General features: G+C 38.1%; 1 protein-coding gene across 1 annotated transcript in view; it reads left to right on the top strand.

The window, feature by feature from the left end:
* The window catches only part of dchs1a (dachsous cadherin-related 1a), a 115,544-nt gene extending 96,580 nt beyond the window's left edge, over nucleotides 1-18,964 (top strand). Inside the window, exons 7-21 of the mRNA XM_059534219.1 lie at nucleotides 313-494; nucleotides 990-1,086; nucleotides 1,598-1,755; nucleotides 3,900-4,749; nucleotides 6,724-6,963; nucleotides 8,474-8,599; nucleotides 8,742-8,951; nucleotides 9,338-10,204; nucleotides 10,891-11,004; nucleotides 11,086-11,297; nucleotides 11,626-11,777; nucleotides 12,200-12,330; nucleotides 12,621-12,907; nucleotides 13,155-13,293; nucleotides 15,825-18,964. Of these exons, the coding sequence (XP_059390202.1) occupies nucleotides 313-494; nucleotides 990-1,086; nucleotides 1,598-1,755; nucleotides 3,900-4,749; nucleotides 6,724-6,963; nucleotides 8,474-8,599; nucleotides 8,742-8,951; nucleotides 9,338-10,204; nucleotides 10,891-11,004; nucleotides 11,086-11,297; nucleotides 11,626-11,777; nucleotides 12,200-12,330; nucleotides 12,621-12,907; nucleotides 13,155-13,293; nucleotides 15,825-18,409 (6,350 nt within the window). The 3' untranslated portion in view covers nucleotides 18,410-18,964. The remainder of the gene's footprint in view (nucleotides 1-312; nucleotides 495-989; nucleotides 1,087-1,597; nucleotides 1,756-3,899; nucleotides 4,750-6,723; nucleotides 6,964-8,473; nucleotides 8,600-8,741; nucleotides 8,952-9,337; nucleotides 10,205-10,890; nucleotides 11,005-11,085; nucleotides 11,298-11,625; nucleotides 11,778-12,199; nucleotides 12,331-12,620; nucleotides 12,908-13,154; nucleotides 13,294-15,824) is intronic.
* The last annotated feature ends 1,271 nt before the right edge of the window (nucleotides 18,965-20,235 follow it).

Here is a 20,235-nt window from a genome sequence, read left to right as displayed (position 1 = left end):
GTCCTCATAAAAACTGTTATTTTGACTTGATGTGAGCATGCTATGTTCTGCATTTTTTCTTCAACTGTAAAAAATCTCAATTAACAAACTAGCCAAACCTGTAGTCAGTTGGTGAATGGCTATTTGACTGTTCTGACCCTTCCCTAATGTGGAGCTGTTGAAAATACTAGCCATCACACACAGCTCCAGATTTCTGGCACCATGATAACTGTGGGAGTTCCTCTTAGTGAAGTCAGGATGTGCCATCTGTGCCTTCTGCCACAGATGAAAATTATCTTACTGTCTCTCTTTTTTTCTCCATCTGTCTATAAGGTGAGATAAGCACAAAACTTTCCCTTGACCGTGAACTTCACTCCAGCTACCAGCTCGTGGTGGTTGCTCAGGATGGTGGTACCCCTCCGCGCAGTGCTACAGGCACTGCTTTCATCACAGTTCTGGATGAGAATGATAATGCGCCATCCTTCAGCCATCCAGGAAGAGAGCTTTTGCTGCAGGTATGAGATATAATATTAGCTTAATAAATCTCATGTCTTCTAGAAGAGAAAGACTATACATTTTGAATGTGTACAGTATATGTGCTACAGGTTAATTTGATCCACTTTTAGGAGTTTACATGGATAATATACATGGACTAAAATCAATAAAACTCATTACAAATATTAGAATGATTTCTGAAGGATCATGTGACACTGAAGACTGGAGTTATGGCTGATGAAAATCCAACTTTGAAATCACAGGAATAAACAGTTGTTTTAAATTGTAATAATATTTCACAATATTACCGTTTTACTGTATTTTTGATCAAATAAATGCAGCCTGGATGAGCATAAGAAACTTCGTTCAAAACAATTAAAGGTCTTACAAATTTTTGAATGCTATATTGACATTCTAATGTTTTTACAAAGATTTCTACAGAGGAAAAACGATACAGATTTCATATACAGAAGTGAGCTGTTTTGATAAAAGTGTTAACTGAAATCTCTGTTCAGGCGTTAGAAGGTCAGCAATCTGGATTTCTTCTGGGAACCATTCATGCAAAAGACCCTGATGAAGGAGAAAATGGAACTATTTTCTATTCCATGACTGGTAAGAAAGATGCATTGAATCAAAACCTGTTGTTTTGATTTCTTACACAATGTCGAAACCAAATGCAAAGTTTACAGCAATAAGCTTTTTTTCCCCGTCTACAATGAACAGGAAATTTCTTATTTAATTTAAAAAAATAAGATTTAGTTCTTTGTTAGGAATGCACAGTATACTGATACTAAAACTGTATGCCTGTACAAAAAATACATTATACTTGACCCATACAATAATATTCTGCTATTCTTCAAAGATTAGACAGCATGACGTGAAGTGTAGAAAGTAATGTGTTGTTGCATGAGATCATTAAATATGTTCTGTAACACATTTACTAAATTTGACACATAACTATTTCATTCTGTAATTTATCTGTAAATCAAATCCAGATGGGATCAACACTGAAGTCATTTGCACACTTTGTACAGTAGAAAAATGGTCAATCCAATCATTCTTTATCACCCTGATGCACGCTAACTTGACAAACTTGACCCGTTCCATCCTGTCTTTGCTGTAGGTCCCAGAGCCGAACGTTTCACACTGAACCCAAACACTGGCGAGCTGCGGTCCTCTTCCCCTTTGAGGCATTCAGAGCGGCCTGAGTACAATTTCATCATTCTAGCCTCGGACCGAGGTTCACCCCCTCAGAGCTCCACCATAACATTGAAAATTCAGGTCAGATGAAACAGAGGCTAGGTTGAGATACACCTAGAGTCTGTTAACCAGTTTATCGAAGTCATGCTAATTTAATCCAAGGGATGATAGATGGACAATAAATCACCCTCGTTCTTTGTCAGGTTTCCTGACAAATTTCCTAACAATATATATTGTGCCTTAATTGGTTGTGGCGATAAAACTTCAAAAAGGTTAACACAAGGGTCTTTGGTCATATCAAAGATTGGCTTCATCATAAGTTAAAAATAACACCTTCTGCCACATGGATCTACTCATTACCCTTTCATATTATGCGAAATGATTTATTTAATACTGTTATATGAAAATATCAACTTGTAAACTATCCTCTACAGGAATGGATCCATTTACATCCGCTTTCAGGTTAAACATCATGCAAAGGAAATATGGAATGATCTAGTTGGCCTAATCAAGGCTTACATTCTTGCATTGCAAATTTCCATAGCCAGCTCATCTTTTCTAGTCCAAGTCCTGTAACTTTCCCCAAACAATGCTGGGAAAAATACTTTCAGCTGGCTAATTTTAGGTGCTCAGTGATGAATGTCTTATCCTAGAGTTTCTTTTCTTTTCTTTTTTTTCTTCGTTGTTGTCTGCAACATTTTAAGTGTGATATTACTGTGTAAAACACTCAAAGTAGAAGTGACCGACTCCCAGCTGGACCGATACAAGTGCCAGCTGTGCTTTCTGCTATGCTGTATCAAAGTCTCATAATACAGTTCAGTAGCCCTTTGAAGAACAGAAAACCCCTTGTGAAATACCCCAGTGATGAAATTAATATTTCTTAAATGAGTCAACGGAGTGGAAACAGAGACAACGGACAGCAACAGTAGTAAATTCCAGCATGTATATTCCTGGAAAACACATGTATTCTGTATAACCATTCAATATTGTTATGTACTGTATGCGCTAAGACAAATAATAAAGTTCATAATTGATATCTAATTAGAATAAAAGAGCTCTGGCAAAGCTTTGATTCTTTCAGAAATCAAAAGTTTGACTCAAAAGCAGCTGTGTGAAAAAGTAGATATTTTGTTGGAACGTGCTTTGACATGTCATTTACCGCTTTATGTGGGATTAATTACCCCTCTGTCCTATTATATTTCATTAGAAGACTTGGCCTCAGGAATCTTGTTACTGCCAATATACTAATCACAGTGGTGCATAATGATGATTTAGTCATATTAAAAAAAAAAAGATAGGTTATGAATGAGCACTTGTGTTGTAGTGCATACTTCTAGCTTCTATATTAGGAAGTGAGGTTGAGATCTTGCTTTGAAGTGTTTCTGAGTCATCTATGAGGATTCAGTATTTTTATTGAGAATATTTGCAAATTTGAATGTTCTAGCAGTTTCCTATTATGATTATGTTTACTTTAATCCATTATTATTTTTCCTGGCAGTCACAGACCCATCAAAATAACTGATTAATGCTATCAAGTTTGTTTGAACTTGTAATAGCCCCAAAAAAGTTTTGTTTTTCATTCCCTGTAACAAGACAAGAAAATGTGCGCTGCAGTATGTTTCTGCTTTGTTGGATTTCATTTGTAGTCAACTAGCAGGACACTGTTTAAAAATAGGTTGCAGGTCTGTTCTGGTATATAAATAAATTAAAAGAAAAATCAAATAATAAAATGCAAAACCTAATGTTAGTTACCGGTATTTGTATTAAAAAATTATAGTAATAGTAATAAAAAATAATATAGGATATTTTTGTTTACTTCCATACAATAAACATGAACAGAATTATGCAATGTTAAGAAAATATTAATAATTCCTATTTAGCTTATGATGCTGAAATTGGTATTTTATAAATATTTGATTTTAAGTAATGATTTTGTGTGTGCATGTGGTTTTCATTTTAATTTCAGTTAACAGTAATACACTTTTAGATAAAAAAAAATATATAGGTCTTGAAAAAAAAAAAGTTATTGTACAAAAATATAGTACAAAATATACAAAAGAAAAATTAAATATCTGTGAAGTTAAACTGAGTTTGATCCAAGGAACCATATACATATAACCCCATTATTTCCATTCCTGTTGCCAAATTAATGTCAAACATTTAGCCGTGCTTTGCATTCATCATTTCAGTTTCTAGATCTAATATATAAATGTCATTCTTTACAGGTCATAAGCTCAAATAAAGGATCACCCACCACTAACTCCCAAACGATAACATTGAATGCAGTGGAGGGAGCTAAACCTGGCTCAATCATGGGGTCTGTTCGTTCACCTGATTCTCAGACTCTTCCTGAAGTAAGCCATGTCACGTATACTGTGGTGGGATGCACCGACTGTGACGGCACCTTTGTGGTAGACCGCCAGACGGGTGATGTTTACCTGGCTCATGAGCTTGACTACGAAAAAGCTCCTCGATACTCTCTCCAGATTGAGGTTGACGACTTCTCCATGCCTCTCCCTAAAAGTCACTTTGTTACATTGGTAATCGATGTCCAGGACAGTAACGATCATGCTCCTGAGTTTCCTGAAGATCCCGTTATCATAGTCATCCCTGAAAGCACAGACCCTGGGTCATCTATCTACACCTTTCAGGCCATTGATAAAGACGGAAGTGGACCCAACAGTGAAGTGCATTATTCCATTCTGCAACAGTGGCCAAACATTCCAGATCTTCTGTTCCTGGATCCAACTACAGGAGTTCTCTCTCTGGGAATGATGTTGGATCATGAGAGGACCTCTTCACTACTTTTGGTGGTTCAGGCGACAGATTCGGCCCTCGATGTCAGTCAGCAGCGCCGTGGAACGGTCACAGCACGGATATTTGTCACTGACGTGAATGACAACGACCCTGTGTTCATCTCACCATCCGTGGTGAGTGTGATGGAGGACCAGCCTGTGGGATTTGTCGTGGTCTATGTCATGGCTGTAGATGCAGACCAGGGAGAGAACGGACGAGTGACGTACCGTATCCAGAGTGGCAACACCAGAGGAAAGTTCAGCCTTAACACAGATACAGGTAAACAGGTCCATGTGAATGAAATACATGGTGCTCAAAAAACATTCAACAAACAATGTTGAAAACATTTGTGCTTCTAAATATTTTTGTGGAAAATTAGATTTTTTTTTAGGATTGAAAAACACTATAAATATCTTTACTGTCAGTTTTAATCAATTTAATGTGTCTTTGCTGAATAAAATTATTAATTTCTCTCTCAAAAAAAAGACCCTAAATTTGGAACAGTTCAGTATACAGTATATTTACCATTTATTCCACAAGACAAAACTCATTGTCTTTTTCAAATTTCTGAACTCACTCTTATTTTTAAAACAATGCTACACATCATTCAGGTTAAATTATGAAAAGTATGGCACAACCGCAATGCCACTGTTTATTTGTATATTGTTTATCGTTCAAAACCTTGTTATTTGATGTGTTTTGCGTTTTGAGTGATTATTTTAAATGCTATGGCCAATTACTCAAACCGCCAGTAACATCAAGACATGCAGCAGTAGCAACAAACCTCTTATAATTAAACTTGTGTGTGAACGTGACATTAAAGGATTAGTTCACCCAAAAATAAAATTTCTGTCATCGTTTCCTCAACCTCATGTCGTTCCAGATCCTTATGGCGTCCTTTTTTTCTGTGGAAGATTGCATTGCATGCAAAATTCAGCATAATTTTGATTCTGCATTTCTGCTTGACTAGCATTTTTCCTCTCCTCCCATGTCGCAATCCTCTAAATGCCCTTTAGTTCTCTTAATCCTAAAAACCGCCAGCTCAACATCTCAGCCATTCCGAGAAATTCTGCCCTGTGCTGTGAGTTCGGAACAGTTTCTCTCATCTGTGTGTGTGTGTGTGTGTAAATTAGTACATCATGACATTAAGCAGGAGTGTAAGACACACCACTCAGCTGGTAGCTATTTACAACATGTTCTACCACAAACAGATAGCTCAGATTGTGTTTCTCTGTCAACACTCAATATTAAGGGCCAGAATTTATAAAAATATATAAACCAAACTTTTGTAATCCTACAGATTTTCAATGACATAGGGGTGAGTAAATTTTCATAGGACGTTAACTTTTGGGTGTTCCTTCTCTTTAAAATAACATTTGCTGCTTTCTGAATGACAAACCCACTGTGCAAACTCTCACTTGCTTGGGAAGCTCATTATGAATCCCCTCCACTATTAATATGAGAACAGAAAAGCAAAACATCTTTCTTCCTCTTAGTTTCCCCTTACGTTATCAGAGCATGACTGGTGAAAATATTCGAGCTGGTAATTCTAACCAGATTAAGACCTCAGAGGCATGTTAGCTCAGCTTTATGGAGATAGAAGAGAAGGGAAAATAAGTCGAAATAGAACAAAAACACCCTCTAGTGTCTCAGTTCCCATCATGCTTTACAGCCAGCTTTGAATCATTGCGTCTGGTTCTTTAAAACCATGAAATTGGATCAATAGGAGCGCCGCACACTCATGGTAGGCTAACAACGAGGGCACTGGCACCCCAAAAATTTTAGCAGGGCACGGCAGGCTGGGCTGTTGCGTGTCTGGAGTACTTGTTTGAATGCTCTTTCTGTTGGCTGTGGAAAAAACTCATAAACTGCGGCGAGATAGTTGAGCTGTTACAGTGGCTCAGAGAGTGTTCAGGTAGGGAGGGCTTTGCATGGGGAAAAAAAGTTTTATTTTAATATGTTGCATGACTTCCACTAATTTTTAAGACAGGCGTCAGCTCTTCGTGCTGTGATGTTGCTTATGCAAGATCAAAGTGTGCTACAAGATGGAAATCATTGGTTGTGCGAGTGTGTGAATGAGGCTTTGCTTAAGTGCAAGTGGTTTTGTTTTAAACAATTTACATCATGGCTTCATTATTGTGTAATTGTTAAAATGCAGTCCAGGAGGCGATCACTCACAAAAAAAATACCAGACACAATGCTTATTACATTCATCATATGGTAGCTTAACACTTTTGCTTTTTTCCCCTGTAGGGTCTTTGTCTATTCTTAGACCAGTTGACCGTGAAGAGCAAGACCTCTATAACCTGACCATAGTGGCAGAAGACCATGGTTTACAACAGCACAGCAGCTCCCAGTTACTGTCAATCCAGGTGATTGACGTAAACGATGAGGCACCATACTTTGAGGAAAGTGAATATGAAGCTTTTATTGCAGAGAATCAGCCTGTAGGAACTACTGTGCTTGTGGTTTCAGCTTCTGATTTGGACCAAGGTATGCCAGTTACCGTATATTGTATAAGGGGCACTGGAGGTGTATTTTATGAAGCATTGATAGTTTTCATCAAAAAAAATATGTTAGTATTTGTAATTAATATAATTATTTAATTTTATAAATAATACAAACATTTTATTTAAAATTCTTAAAATTATTTGATTAATTAATATTATTTAATTGATTAACGATATTTAATTCATTCATTCTAATTTATCGAATTTAATTATAAATATTACAATTTAAATTATAAAATAATACAATAAATTAAAAATTCAATGTTTGAATAAAGGGTTGTTCATCCAGTGTAATTTTAGTATTATTTATTAATATTTGCAGTAATATTTACTTTTATAGTATTTATTAGTATTTTTATTCATATTTCAGTTTAATTTGTATTTGTTTTAATATTTTGTTTTGTGCTTTTTTCATTAATATGGTTCTTTTTTTATAGTTGTATTTACCTTTATTTTAACTGATTTTAAATTTAGTAGTTTTAGTAATTCAAATAAATTTTGTTCAGTTATTGGGCAAGGCAACATTTCATTGGGATTTTTTTCTGTAAATTAATTATTTTTCCTCTAATATTTATCTTTTATTTTATTTTAGCTTTATTTCAATTAACAAAAATGATTTTTAATAGTTTTAGTTTTAGTTAACAACTGCTATGTATGCATGTAGATGTGGTTTGGGGTACGTTGTCTGTGGACTCACTAAAACTTGAAATGTTGTACTATAATGTTTAATTAATCTTGATGGTAGGAAAATCCTATATTATGGAATGTAAATATGAGTCAGGAGCATGATTAATTACGTACATTTTGTATCACATTATATTTTTTATTTAATGAATCACACTAAATTAACATGTATTTGACAGCCTACATGATTTAGTTTACATTCCTCCCTATCTCACACAACTCCTGTATATCTAGATATACTTGTTTGATATTAAACGGTACTGTCTGTGAACGCACGCATTGAGTGAGATAAGTTCATTTCCACCTTTTGAGGTTGGCAGTGGCCACACCATCCTCTTTAGAAGTGACACGAATGTTTGTTTACCGTTACTAACATTTCTCTGGATACTAAAGCCAACCCATCACAAATAAAAGTGCTTTAATTGGTGCCAGGCTGGGGGTGGGTTGAGCACTGCGTTCTCTTGGACTTACTCAGCGGCAAATAAAATAGAAGGATCATAAACTTTCTCTCCATGAACAATTAGCGAGGTAAACAGGTGACACTCTGCCAGATTGCTCGCCTTTTGCACGCGATCTACCATCCAAAGACCAGGGGGAGTGTGATTGAGACCAACTACTTAGACAGCAGTATTAACTACAAACAAATAAAAACAGGGTACCATTTTTACCCATTTCGTGAGAAGAGTCCATTGTGCAAAGTGAACACAACCTTCTTAAGAATGATGGGTTTTTCTCAGACATGATGTGTTGGACTTGCAGGGAAACTGTGTAGATTCATCTTTTATTCTGTCTTTATGCTTTTTCCATAGGGACCAATGGAATTGTTACATACGGACGTATTGTAGGAGATGACTTTAGTATTCATCCGGTGACAGGAGTCCTAACCACCACCAAGGCTTTGGATAGGGAAGCCCAGGGGGTTTATACTGTTACAGGTACTTCAGATAGAATGCAGTTGCTTAATTGCAAGAGAGAACTCAGTATTCTTTTAATAGGATAGTTTTTTTTCTGCAAATGTCATGTCACGGTTGGGCACAGATTTGTTTAGCCAGTTTATAACCTCTCTCTCATAAACAGTTTATGCCAGAGATGGTGGTTCTCCGCCCAATTTCGCCAAGACCACAGTACGCGTCACAGTGCTGGATGAGAATGACAATAGACCGGCCTTTGGGAGAGCGTACTATAGTCTGGAGGTGCCTGAGAACCAGGAGCCTGTGACACTCTTCACCATTAGAGCCACCGATCAAGACTCTGGGGACAGTGGGCTGGTGCACTACAAAATCACTGGTATTAATGCCATGAGCAATATTTATGCTGTATAATATGTTAAATATTATCAGATCTTTTATTTATTTAATTGTTCATATATGTTTTGATCATGCCCAGAGTAATTTTCAGTTCTACAAATACCCATTAATACTTCCCTCATTGTAGCAACAGTACAACCTCATCAGAACTAGACAAAAAAAAGTATTTATTCCTCTTACTTGAGAAAAAAAATATTGTTTATTATATTACAAGATATAATTATGAAATTGAATAAAAAATTATATAATATACATTGCACCCTTCAAAGGTCAAGGTTGATGAAATTGATTAATTGCGCATACCCGGAGAGGGAAGATATTAACAGGCCAGATGACAATGTTTTTTTCATGTCTTTCTTTCCTCAGATAGAGACAATTTTGGTGATTTCCACCTGGACAGAAAATCAGGTGTGCTGTCTACTTCCAGGCCTTTGGACCGAGAGTCCAAAGCAAAGTATACCCTCACTGTGGAGGCACAAGACCAGGGTATACCATCACTCACCAGTACCGTCACTTTGGACATCAGTGTCTTGGACCTAAATGACAACAGCCCAGTGTTCCCAAGCAGCAGCTACTCTGTGGAGGTATCAGAGGATGCATTGGAAGGGTCTCTTGTTCTGGAGGTTTCAGCCTCTGACAAGGACGAAGGGTCCAACAGTCAGGTGGTCTACTTCCTGAGCCGCGAATCCAGAGGCATGTTCATTGTGGACCAACACACAGGTCGCATTATTACAGCAGCAGCCCTCGACCGAGAAAAAGTAGCTTCCTACAGCTTCCAAGTCTATGCCATGGACTCCTCAGCCTCTGACCCCCGTAACACTTCTGCTGAAGTGACCGTCCACATCTTAGATGTAAATGACAACGCCCCTTTCTTCATCACAGACCCGCTTATCATCAATGTGTCCAGCAGTAGTCTCTCCAACCACAAGGTTCTAGCAACCATGAGAGCCGAAGATAAAGATTTCGGTGCAAATGGATCTTTATTTTATCGGTTTGCAAATCCAGTCAAAGGCTTCACCATAAACTCCTTGACTGGGGACATCCAGGCCACCGAAAAGCTACACGCGATGACTCAGAACCAGCGGACCCTCATTGTGGAGGCCATGGATCAGGGTAACCCAATGCAGTCGTCTCTGGGAGTTGTGATCGTGTACATCAGAGAGCAGAGTTACCAGGGCGTCCGCTTCTCACGCAACTCCAGGGATGTCAGCCTGCAGGAGAATGCCGCTAAAGGTGCAATTAGTGAACTAAGAAACCAATACAGAAATGTCAAATTGCTATACATCAGTGATATCCAACTGATATTGCTATAGCTCAATCTAGAGCACGGCACTACACTCTCAGAAAAAAAAGGTACGAAGCTGTCTCTATGCTGAAGTACAAACGCTAAAATGTACATAATTGTACCTTATTTACCCATAAATGGTACATAAAAGTACATATTAGCACCCTTTGAAAGGGTCCTGCTCCAGTGACAGCTTTGTACCTTTTTTAATAAGAGTACAGTATATCAACACCAAAGTCATGGGTTTGAATCACAGAGAGAGTAATGCATGAGCTGATAAAATGTATGCCTCGTGTGCAGTGTAAGTCACTTTGGGTACAATCATTTGCCAAAATTGGATGTGGATGTCTAGTTTAGAATCTGAATCATTTACAGATGGAGCAGTATTAACACATTTTTGGCTACTGACCGAGTTGTCAAGTTTTTATGGTAAATGCTGTGAATGTTAGTTGTTCGCAAAGGTAATCTAAATGTACAAATAAGGGAAATGAGATGCATGATTAAATATCCAATATTGGCTGTTAAGATAAAACATCAATGGTTATGACGTATTGTGCATCACCACAGTCTTTCATACATGCCAAGTTGATGTAAAATTTTGTTTTAATCAAGAAAGGTCTTGTATTTTTCATAGGTACAGCAGTTGTTCAGATACACGCTCATTATCCTGATGGATCCAGCAGTGGCATTAACTACAGCATTTTCAGTGGTAACAAGCAGCAGTCCTTTAGTATCAGCCCCCACACAGGTATGATAGTAAATCTAAGTCTTTGCATACAATTATTGTGATTGTTCACTATTAGTCATAATACATTCATTCATTATTTAGGTGAGATTTGGGTAGAAAGCTCCAGAGGTCTGGACTTTGAGGAGACCCCACGATTCCGCCTGGTGGTCAAGGCTGAAACTGCATCCTCCAGTTCCTTCATGGCAGTCAACCTTCTCCTACAAGATGTCAATGATAACTTACCACGCTTTCAACTTCACAATTACATTGCTTATGTTCGTGAGGCCCAGGGCTATGATCATCCTATCATTCAGGTACAGTAATCTCTCATTTGTTTTCTCAGTGGTTGAGTCTTCATAAAAGCTGTGGAGTACAACATCCCTTGGCCTAAATACAGCATATTTTCAGTGCAAGCCAAAAGAGTTTCTTTTGCATTTCCCACAATGTCTTCATTGTCTATGGTGAGAATATAGACTCAGCTGTCCAACATAGCCACAACCAATTCCCTTTTTCAACTTTAATTTTTTTTCTAAATAATTTGAGTTCCAAGCCCAACACTGCTTAGAGGTTCATGTTACGCTCGAGCAGCTGTTGCAAATCTGTCTGTATTTTCATTGCCAAATTCATCGGTAATTTCCTCAGGTATTGGCGAATGACCTGGACCAGGGTCAGAACGGCCAGGTGACTTACTCCATAAGGTCATCGTCTATGAGCGGCCTCTTCAAGATTGACCCTGTCACAGGCAGAATATCCACTGCTGCCATCATGGACAGAGAAATCTGGAAACAGACCAAGTACTAAGTTCTTCCATCTGCTTTTATAGAAGTTTAGATTTGTTCCATTTTACCTTTATTTTTCCTAAAACGGAGTGATAAAAAAATAATGACTTAAAAAAAAAAAAATATATATATATATATATATATATATATATATATATATATATATATATATTTGTTTTTTGTTTTTTACATAATAAATCTTAAGTATTTTAAATAGCTAAGAAAAAAAAATGACAAAATGAGACTTCTGTAGAGGCAGATACAGGGATGTGGTTAAAACTTTTATATACTTTGATAATTAATCAATAAATATGCTTTTATCTTTGATTATTTTTAGATTTTGCATGTTAAAACGTCTTAAAATTCTTTCCTGTCAACATAAAAATAGTCTGTGAGAATGTCCAGACTCTGCTCTAATTATGTTGTTGTGTCTCCAGCCTTGTTATTATGGCAACGGACAGAGGCAGTCCTCGGTTAGCAGGTTCAGCCACTCTCACTGTGATCATCGTAGACCTGAATGACAACAGTCCTACCATCCCTGTTCCACGTGAAGTCCGGGTTCCTGAGAGTAAGTTGACTGCTGTTTGAACTCCATATCACTCCTGTAATCAATGAACTAAATTTCCTATTTTTTCTGGCAGACAAACAATGAGGCACACCACACTGAAAGATTGACTCAATTACCAGGCGTTTTTCTCGCCAAAGTCCTTAATGGTTATTTCCTGTCACTGTACAATGTGTCCAATAATGGTGGGAGTTGTCCAGTAATATGTAATACTTTTGAAAGGTGCAACCACAAATGGAAACAATAAATAACATTTTACACTGGGTTATCAAGATTGTGTATTCTCTCTCTAGATACCTTGATTGGAACTGTGATCACTCAGGTCACAGGAAATGATGTTGACTCTGGACCTGCTTTATCCTATTCCCTTCTTCTGGACTCAGACGCTCAAGGCCAGTTTGGAATACATCGCTATGGAGGAGGGGTGTCCTTGACTGCCCCTCTGGACTTTGAAGATAAAACATGGTACACTCTGACCATCAGCTCCTCAGACTCAAAGCAACAGAGTTATGCAAATCTGACCGTGCTTGTGGAGGATGTGAATGATAATGCTCCAGTCTTCTCCCAGGACCTTTATGAGGTACGTTAGGAGAAATCACAGGTTCAGGATGAATATTGATACAAATATTAAATTTCTGTAGTTTATTTCAAAATTAAACTCAAGATGTTTGAATAATATATAGTAAACAGTCAGAAGAGCCTTTCAGAGAGCCTTGTATTAATAACTGATAACACTACCTTTGATGTTCTGCCCTTTAAATAAAGATAAATTGATGCTGTGTACTGCGCAAAGCTGTAAGCGTTAAGGCCAATTATTTCTTTGGCAGGTGACTCTAGCAGAACACTTGCCAACAGGAAGCTCAGTTATCACAGTAACTGCTACAGATAAGGACTCTCGAGAGAATGGAAGGATAACATACAGGGTTTTGTCAACAAAAGACACATTCTACATTGACCCAAGCAATGGTAATATGTCATTTTGTTATAATTTTTTTGTTGTTTCTTTTTTTTTCATCCGAATTATCATCAGATATCTTGTAGAATAGTGCATCTCAATAAATTAGAATGTCATGAAAAAGTTAATTTCAGTAATTCAACTTAAATTGTGAAACTCGTAAATTAAATAAATTTAGTGCACTCAGACTGAAGTAATTTAAGTATTTGGTTCTTTTAATTGTGAAGATTTTGGCTCATATTTAACAAAAACCCACCAATTCACTATCTCAACAAATTAGAATATGGTGACATGCCAATCAGCTAATCAACTCAAAACACCTGCAAAGGTTTCCTGAGCCTTCAAAATGGTCTCTCAGTTTGGTTCACTAGGTTACACAATCATGGGGAAGACTGCTTATCTGGCAGTTGTCCAGAAGACAATCATTGACACCCTTCACAAGGAGGGTAAGCCACAAACATTAATTGCCAAAGAAGCTGGCTGTTCACAGAGTGCTGTATCCAAGCATGTTAACATAAAAGTTGAGTGGAAGTTAAAAATGTGGAAGAAAAATATGCACAACCAACCGGGAGAACCGCAGCCTTATGAGGATTGTCAAGCAAAATCGATTCAACAATTAGAGTGAACTTCATAAGGAATGAACTGAAGCTGGGGTCAAGGCATCAAGAGCCACCACACACAGAAGTGTCAAGGAATTTGCTGAACCACAGACAACGTCAGAGGCATCTTACCTGGGCTGAGAAGAAGAACTGGACTGTTGCCCAGTAGTCCAAAGTCCTCTTTTCAGATGAGGAAAGAGGTGCTAGTGAGGCCAGCAGGGGGTGCTCACCCTGTGGTCTGTGTGGGTCCTAGCGCCCCTGTGTAGTGATGGGGACGCTATACTGTCAACAAGCACCGTCCTTCGGATGAGACGTTAAACCGAGGTCCTGACTCTCTGTGGTCATTAAAAATCCCAGGATGTCCTTCGACAAAGTGTAGAGGTGTGACCTCGGCATCCTGGCTAAATTCGCCCATTGGCCTCTGACCATCATGGCCTCCTAACAATCCCCATATCTGCTGATTGGCTCAGTAAGCTGGTGTGTGGTGGGCGTTCTGGCGCAATATGGCTGCCGTCGCATCATCCAGGTGGATGCTGCACACTGGTGGTGGATGAGGAGATACCCCCTGACTATGTAAAGTGCTTTGAGTGCCTAGAAAAGCGCTATATAAATGTACTGAATTATAATTATAGAGCTTGTATTTTATTTGGAAACCAAGGTCCTAGAGTCTGGAGGAAAAGTGGAGAAGCTCATAGCCCAAGTTGCTTGAAGTCCAGTGTTAGGTTTCCTCAGTCTGTGATGATCTGGGGTGCAATGTCATCTGCTGGTGTTGGTCCATTGTGTTTTTTTAAAACCGAAGTCACTGCAGCCGTTTACCAAGAAAGTGTGGAGCACTTCATGCTTCCTTCTGCTGACCAGCTTTTTGAAGATGCTGATTTCATTTTCCTGCAGGATTTGGCACCTGCCCATACTGTCCAAAGCACCAAAAGTTGTTTAAATGACCATGGTGTTGGTGTGCTTGTCTGGCCAGCAAACTCACCAGACCTGAACCCCATAGAGAATCTATGGGGTATTGTTAAGAGGAAAATGAGAAACAAGAGACCAAAAAATGCAGATGAGCTGAAGGCCACTGTCAAAGAACCCTGGGCTTCCATACCGCCTCAGCAGTGCCACGAACTGATAACCTCCATGCCACACCAAATTGAGGCAGTAATTTAATCAAAAGGAGTCCCTACCAAGTATTGAGCACATGTACAGTAAATGAAAATACTTTCCAGAAGGCCAACAAATCACTACAATTTTTTTTTGAAGTAAGAAGAATACTTATGAAGTATTCTAATTTGTTGAGATAGTGAATTGGTGGGTTTTTGTTAAATGTGAGCCAAAATCATCACAATTAAAAGAACCAAAGACTTATACTACTTCAGTCTGTGTGCAATGAATTTATTTAATACACAACTTTCACAATTTGAATTGAATTACTGAAATAAATGAACTTTTCTACCACATACTAATTTATTGAGATGCACCTGTATATTTTTAAGGATTGAGACATAACATGATTTTGGCATAGTGGTTCACAGCAGGTTTTTCTTCAGGTCCCATGTTTTAGTACGTCAGGTGGCAATCTGATACAGTATAAAATATATTAAACTAAAGCAAGCAACATGAGTTCCCATTATATGCAAAACTATAACAATGAGTAGAAAGAAAACTGGAAAATTATAAATTATCAACAACAGAAGAAGTGTGATTTACTAGCCTAAAGAGAAAAAAAACACTACACCAAATATTGTGTTACTATTAGCCATGTTACTAGTTACAGATCAGTTTATGCCTAAGGACTCTAGAGCTGGATGCATGGCATTACAGGACCCTGTCCAGGATGTTATTATAGGGTTGTCACACACCAGTTGAGAGAACCACTGTTTTGGAGCATGTACTAAAAGCCTTGATCTTATATTATTATGTATTTTATCTTATAATGTAATTTGTTTACATAGGTACTCTGTTCATCAAGCAGAAGGTTGAGTTTGACTCTCAACGCCCTTCCATTTTGGTGGTGATTGAAGCCAGTGATTGTGGAACACCTTCGTTGACTGCCCTTACCACAGTTCAGGTGCATGTGTCTGATGTTAATGACAATGAGCCTATATTCCAGCAAACTGAGTACAGAGCCTCTGTATCTGAAGACGAAGTTCCTGGTTCAACCATTTTAACCCTGGAAGCGGTGGATGGGGACTTATCTAGAGACAACTGCAGGTTTGATTTTGCCATCGCCAGTGGAAATATTGGTAACGCCTTCCAAATTGAGAGCAGTGTTCATTTCCTTGAGGGCCATGGATTTCGGACAGTTGGAACACTGATATTAGTTGATAAGCTTGACTTTGAGAGTGTGAATGGCTATAATCTCACTATTGTGGTCTCAGATCGTGGCATACCTCAACGAAGCTCAAGTGTTCCAGTTTTAATCACTGTAGTGGATACCAATGATAACCCTCCATCCTTCAGTAGGGTAGAGTACAATGTTATTGTAAATGAAGGAGCGGAAACAGGAAAAGAAATACTTCAACTTTTTGCAGTGGACCCTGACTCAACAGCTAATGGAGAGGTTCAATACTCAATCAGTTCTGGAGACGAGTCTGAGCTCTTTTCTGTAGATCGGTGGACTGGGTCCCTTCGACTGCGGAGGTCTCTTAATAGTGAGAAACAGTCCTCTCACGTGTTCATCATTCAGGCCTCAGATGGTCAGGTCCACTTTGCTCTTGCTCCTGTAACTGTTGAGGTCAAGAACATTAATAATAACAGGCCCTACTTCCCTCTTAAATCACTCACAGCAAGCATTCGTGAAAACAAGCCCCAGAATGCTCTAGTAACCATACTACATGCCATTGATTATGACAAAGGAGCATACGGAGAACTTAGATATTTCCTCATGTATAATTCCGGCAATGGAAAAGATTCCTTCCTAGTGAACCAAACATCCGGTGAGGTGCGAACCCGCTTTATGTTCGACTTCGAGAAGGTAAATGCTTTCGATTTTATTGCTATGGCAATGGATGCTGGCAACTACTCAGCCACAGTCACAGTTCAAGTCTTTGTGACTGGTGAAGATGAGTACAATCCTGTTTTCACTAAATCAGATTTCGCCTTCCATATACATGAGGGTGCCAAGAAAGGGCAAAGCATTGGCCAAGTAAATGCTAATGATGAGGATGGAGGGGTGGACGGCATTGTCCTCTACACGCTTGCAAACAGTTCACCATACTTTGAGGTCAACACATCTACAGGAGTGATATCCCTCAAGATGGATGCATATCATCGACATATAAGCCGGTCCAAAAGAGAGACACGGAAGATGACATTGGATGTTATTGCCCACAGTCCTTTGGATAATTCCCGAAAAGCTTCTGCCCAAGTCACAATTGATGTCACCCATACATCCTTTGGCTTGAACACAGACATGAATGTGGTGCTTGCCAGTGCTATAACAGCTTCCTTGGCAGCCATTGTGTTCCTTATCATAGTTGTTGTGGTGATATTCCTCTTGAGATCCCAAAGGTACAAAGAACAAGAGGCTTGCACCAGAATAGTAACCCACAGTACCATTCTGGAGAGTCTTGAAGATTCGAAAGTTCCAGGGGGTGATAAGCTGTATCATCAGACTCTTCCTGGGTATGCAACAGAACAAACTGGGAGCAAAGGAGGCACCTATGCACGAGGTGGTTCTCTCGACCCATCTCATTCCAGTGGACGGGGTTCCGCCGAAGCAGCAGAAGATGATGAGATCCGGATGATCAATGAGTATCCTCGAGTTTCCAGCATCTCCTCCTCTATGCAGGAGCACATAGCTGCTCGTGGGCCTGACTCTGGTATCCAGCAAGATGCTGACCAGCTGTCTGACATTTCCTGTGAGCCTGGGATGGATGCAAACCAATGGTTTAAAGGGAAAAAAATGGGAAGTTTAAGTGGGACACTATTATCAAACCAGTTGCCAACTTATAGGGATGAAGGAGGTGGTTATCTTGGGGTTGGAAGAGGACTTAACATCTCGCATCCAAAAGATTATGCTTTCCCGGAGGATGGTAAGCCAGCTGTAGATGGTTCTCTTACAGCAATTGTGGCTAGCGACGAGGAACTGAGGGGCAGCTACAACTGGGACTACCTCCTCGATTGGTGCCCTCAATTTCAGCCTCTGGCTAATGTCTTTACAGAAATTGCCAGATTAAAAGATGAGAATGCGCCACTTAAACCTCGGCACCCATTTCAACCCAAAGCAAAAACTGATCCCAAGCCCAGAATTGACCCTCCTCCCCTTATTACCTCTGTAGCTCATCCAGGGGCTAAAACTGTTTTGCCGAAACCTGCTGTAGGTCGAACATTTCCTCACCTGTCCTCATTACGGCGATCTCCCATTGACCATGATGGCTCTGTTTGCTCAATAGCCATGTCTCCAAGTTTTTCTCCATCACTTTCCCCACTTGCAGCCCATTCTCCAGCCATTACTCCTTTTGGAGGTCACTCTTCCTCCATTTTCAGTACAAATGAGCACTCCTTAGAACATGAGGAGACAGAACTGAGGATTTAATGCTGTCTAAGGAGAGCTCACCAGAAAGCATTCCCACCTTCTCAGGTACTCTAAAAATGCCTATCCTCTGGCATGGTCCTCAACGTCATGTTGTATGTATAATGTTGCCCCACTGGCTGGCCAGAGGTTTCAGAAACTGTTGCTTTGGTCACCCTTCTTTAGACTTACCGACTTGAGTTATAAAAGAAATAGAAGTGACTATTTTATAATGTTGTTCTAACAATCCTGAAGATCAAATTACATTTCTCTTAGCCCAGCATTTGCACATTTTAAAGGACAGTTATATTTGATGTCAACATTTTCTAAGAAAAAACTCTTTTTGTATTTTATATTTTTGTACTGATGTTTTTTTGTTTAAAAAGAATGACATATGTCAAACGGTTGCTATAACCTGTGATTTTATTGACATACATTTGTATATGTATATATGTGGCCGTAACAGTATGTTTGTTATCAGAGTTTGTTTTAGTTTATTAACAGTTGACATTCTAAAGTGTTCTAAGTATTAAGCTCTTAAATGTTTGGGAAATTTGTTTTTCTGTCAGTATTTATATATATATATATATATATATATATATATATATATATATATATATAAAAAGGACAGTATCTGCAAAAATACCAATTTACACAGTCTTTGAATTTTATACTGCAGACCACAGTGATCATATTGATTTCTACATGCTGCTTCCCCTCCCTTAGCTTGACTAATGGGAACACAATTGTAGCTTATGAAACAATTGAAAAAAAGTTGTTGTCTTTTTTCCATTTAAAAATCAAGCACCAAGTTGCTACTTTATTAGGTGACACAAGCTATCTGTGCCAGGAATTTGAAAAACTGAAAAGAAATAACAATAACAGAAATGAAAAATGTTTGTTCTCAAGTGTTCATTTGAACACATATTGTAACACAAATATTCTTAAGGCCAGTGAAAATGGATATGATGTTACAATATAGGTTATAGGTATGGCATAGGTTAGACTGATCATTTTTTCTGGATTTTTATGTTTGAATAAATACATCAAGCTATCCAATAATATACTTAATTTGACCAAAAGGAAAGATTCACTTACATTTCCACTACTCCTTAGTCTCAAGGTACTTACATTTACAAGTTTTTTTTGTAGCATCTTTCAGTCGTTACAAAAAAAAAAAGGTAAATTTAGCTAATTATACGACAAAATGCTGGATTAGTGTTTTTATGTATGTAAATTACATGGCTAAATAATTTTATGAGACCCATATTTGTTGAAAAGCACTGGTGATACGATGTTAATGATATATTTGTTTCTATAATGTACAGTTTTTAAAATCTCAAACTAAATAATCGCAGCATTGTGACATTTTTTTTTAATAATTAAAGATGATTGTAAATGTTGCCAATTGACCATACTTTATATCTGTGCTAAAAAAAAAAACCTCTTTTAGGAAGTATTTGAATTTTTTTTTTTTATTAAATGTTGAGTCAGTTTTTGTCAATGTATTTTGGTGTCCATTGAAAGGCTCAACTTTTTGAAACCTTTTTTTTTTTTCCTTATTTTGAAAATCCACAGTGCCTATTGAAGAAAATCATGATGAGTGATTGTAAAAAGTTTCTTTGTTCAGATCCTCAAGGTAACAGGAGCATTTCAGTATTATAGTTGAAAGTTATGGTCCATTATGAAGAAGAATCCTATATGTATGGCAGATATTTCACTTTTGTACACAAACAATTCCTGACTTGTAACTGTGAATGTGTTATATTCATGCTGCCTCTAAGTAAAATAAATAATGACCAGTTGTTTTGTGTTCATTTAAAAAGTTTATCATGATGTTCAAGTTACTG

Source organism: Carassius carassius, chromosome 41 (assembly GCF_963082965.1).
Source record: "Carassius carassius chromosome 41, fCarCar2.1, whole genome shotgun sequence".
Taxonomy (NCBI): Eukaryota; Metazoa; Chordata; class Actinopteri; order Cypriniformes; family Cyprinidae; genus Carassius; species Carassius carassius.
The sequence above is the reverse complement of the archived record's forward strand: the minus strand, read 5'-3'. Positions and strand labels throughout refer to the sequence as shown.